This window comes from Otolemur garnettii, unplaced genomic scaffold (genome assembly GCF_000181295.1).
Source record: "Otolemur garnettii isolate 467f Iridium unplaced genomic scaffold, OtoGar3 scaffold00204, whole genome shotgun sequence".
In the NCBI taxonomy this organism is placed as follows: Eukaryota; Metazoa; Chordata; class Mammalia; order Primates; family Galagidae; genus Otolemur; species Otolemur garnettii.
In genome coordinates, this window is record NW_003852599.1 from 671,205 (window position 1) to 673,055 (window position 1,851).

At 44.6% G+C, this 1,851-nt stretch overlaps 1 protein-coding gene across 2 annotated transcripts in view; it reads left to right on the top strand.

Annotated features, from left to right (window-relative positions):
* S100PBP (S100P binding protein) overlaps positions 1–1,851 on the top strand; it is a 41,487-nt gene that overhangs the window by 12,054 nt on the left and 27,582 nt on the right. For both annotated transcript variants that reach the window (XM_023507771.1, XM_023507772.1), the window contains one exon: positions 1,119–1,204. In XM_023507771.1, the coding sequence (XP_023363539.1) occupies positions 1,119–1,204 (86 nt within the window). The remainder of the gene's footprint in view (positions 1–1,118; positions 1,205–1,851) is intronic.

Below are 1,851 nucleotides of genomic sequence, written 5' to 3' on the forward strand. Positions count from 1 at the left end.
ACCTCCAACTCCTGGGCTTAAGCAAGTCTCCTGCCTCAGCCTCCCAAGCAGCTGGGACCACAGGCGCCCGCCACAGCGCCTGGCTATTTTTTGGTTGCAGCCGTTGTTGTTTGGTGGGCCCAGGCTGGATTCGAACCCTCCACCTTAGGTGTATATGGCTGGCACCTTAGCCACTTGAGCCACAGGAGCCGAGCCACTACATGGGGTTTTAAAAGTGTTTTTTTCCTTGCTCGGTGCCTGTAGCTCAAGCAGCTACATACACCAGAGCTACTGGGTTTGAATCCAGCCTGGGCCCGCCAAACAACAATGACAACTACAGCCAAAAAAATAGCTGGGCATTGTGGCGGGTACCTGTAGTCCCAGCTGTTTGGAAGGCTGAGGCAAGAGAATCGCTTGAGCCCAAGAGTTTGAGGTTGCTGTGAGCTGTGATGTCACAGCACCCTACCCAGGGCAACAGCTTGAGACTGTCTCAAGAAAAAAAAAAGTGTTTTTCTCCTTTTCTTAAATTGTTTATTTTTTTTTTTTATTGTTGAGACAGAGTCCCACTCTATGCCCTGAGCAGAGTGCAATGGCGTCATAATGGCTCACTGCAACTTCAGACTCAGGTTGTGGTCAGCCTCTGGAAGCTGCTAGGATTATAGGCACTCACTGTGGTACCTGGCTGGGTTTTTCTTTCTTTCTTTTTTTTGTTTTTTAAATGAGTCGAATTCTCACTCTTGCTCAGGCAGGTCTTGATCCCCTGAGCTCAAGTAATTCTCCCTCCTCAGCCTCCCACAGTTCTGGGATTACAAGTGTGAGCCACTATGCCTGGCTTTTTTAATTAAAGCCAGTGAAATTTAGCACTAGGGGGTTGTTTACCAGCTTTCATGTCCCTAATGTTAATAAATTTGATAACCCACCACCATGGGAACAGCCAGGTTTTTTTTTTCTTAAGATTATAGTTACCATCTCATTTAAAGCACTACTAGAAGCTCTTATAAATGTAGTAGTTTTTAAGGATGTGCCTTTGTAGCCACTAAGCTAAATAATCTCTATAAATAATGTTTTCTGTGGTTTTTATACAACTAAGAACCATCCTTCATCTTACATTCCTTTTCTTTTCCTCTGGGAAAAAACAGGATGTTCTTGACAAGGATTCTGGGAAGATTAAAGGCAATGAGAGAAGACTAGGCAAAGTCATTCCTGTTCTGCAGACGAAAGCCAGGTAACATAACAGTAAGATTAAATATTTCGGTTTCTGTTGGATTCCTGCAATCTCTTTCTTCCCCTCCTCAGTTCCCTTAGTATGGAAAACCCCTAGGAATCAACAAACTTGAAATTCTGGGACTGCCAATGGTGTGACCTTGGGGAAGTACATAATCTCTCACCTGTGTTTTTGTTTTTGGAGATAGGGTCTCAATCTGTTGGTGAGTCTAATGTGCATTAGTGTCATCATAGCTCATTGCAACCTCAAACTCCCTGACTCAAGGCTATTCTTCTGTTTAGCCTGTGGAGTTGCTGGGAGTATAAGTATAGGCCACCACACCTAGCTGATTTTTCTGTTTTTAGTAGAGACGGTGTCTTTATTTTGCTCAGGCTGGTCTCAAATTCTTGGCCTCAAGCAGTCCTTCTACTTTAGCCTCCCAGAGAGCTAGGATTACAGGCATGAGCTACTGACCCCAGCTAACTTCAGTTTTTTTGTTTGTTTGTTTGTTTTTTGCAGTTTTTGGCCAGGGCTGGGTTTGAACTTGCCACCTCTGGCATATGGGGCCAGCGCCCTACTCCTTTGAGCCACAGGCGCTGCCCTAACCTCAGTTTTTATGCATAAAATAAGGCTAGTGATGCCTTCTCTGCTGCCTTACAAGGTTATTT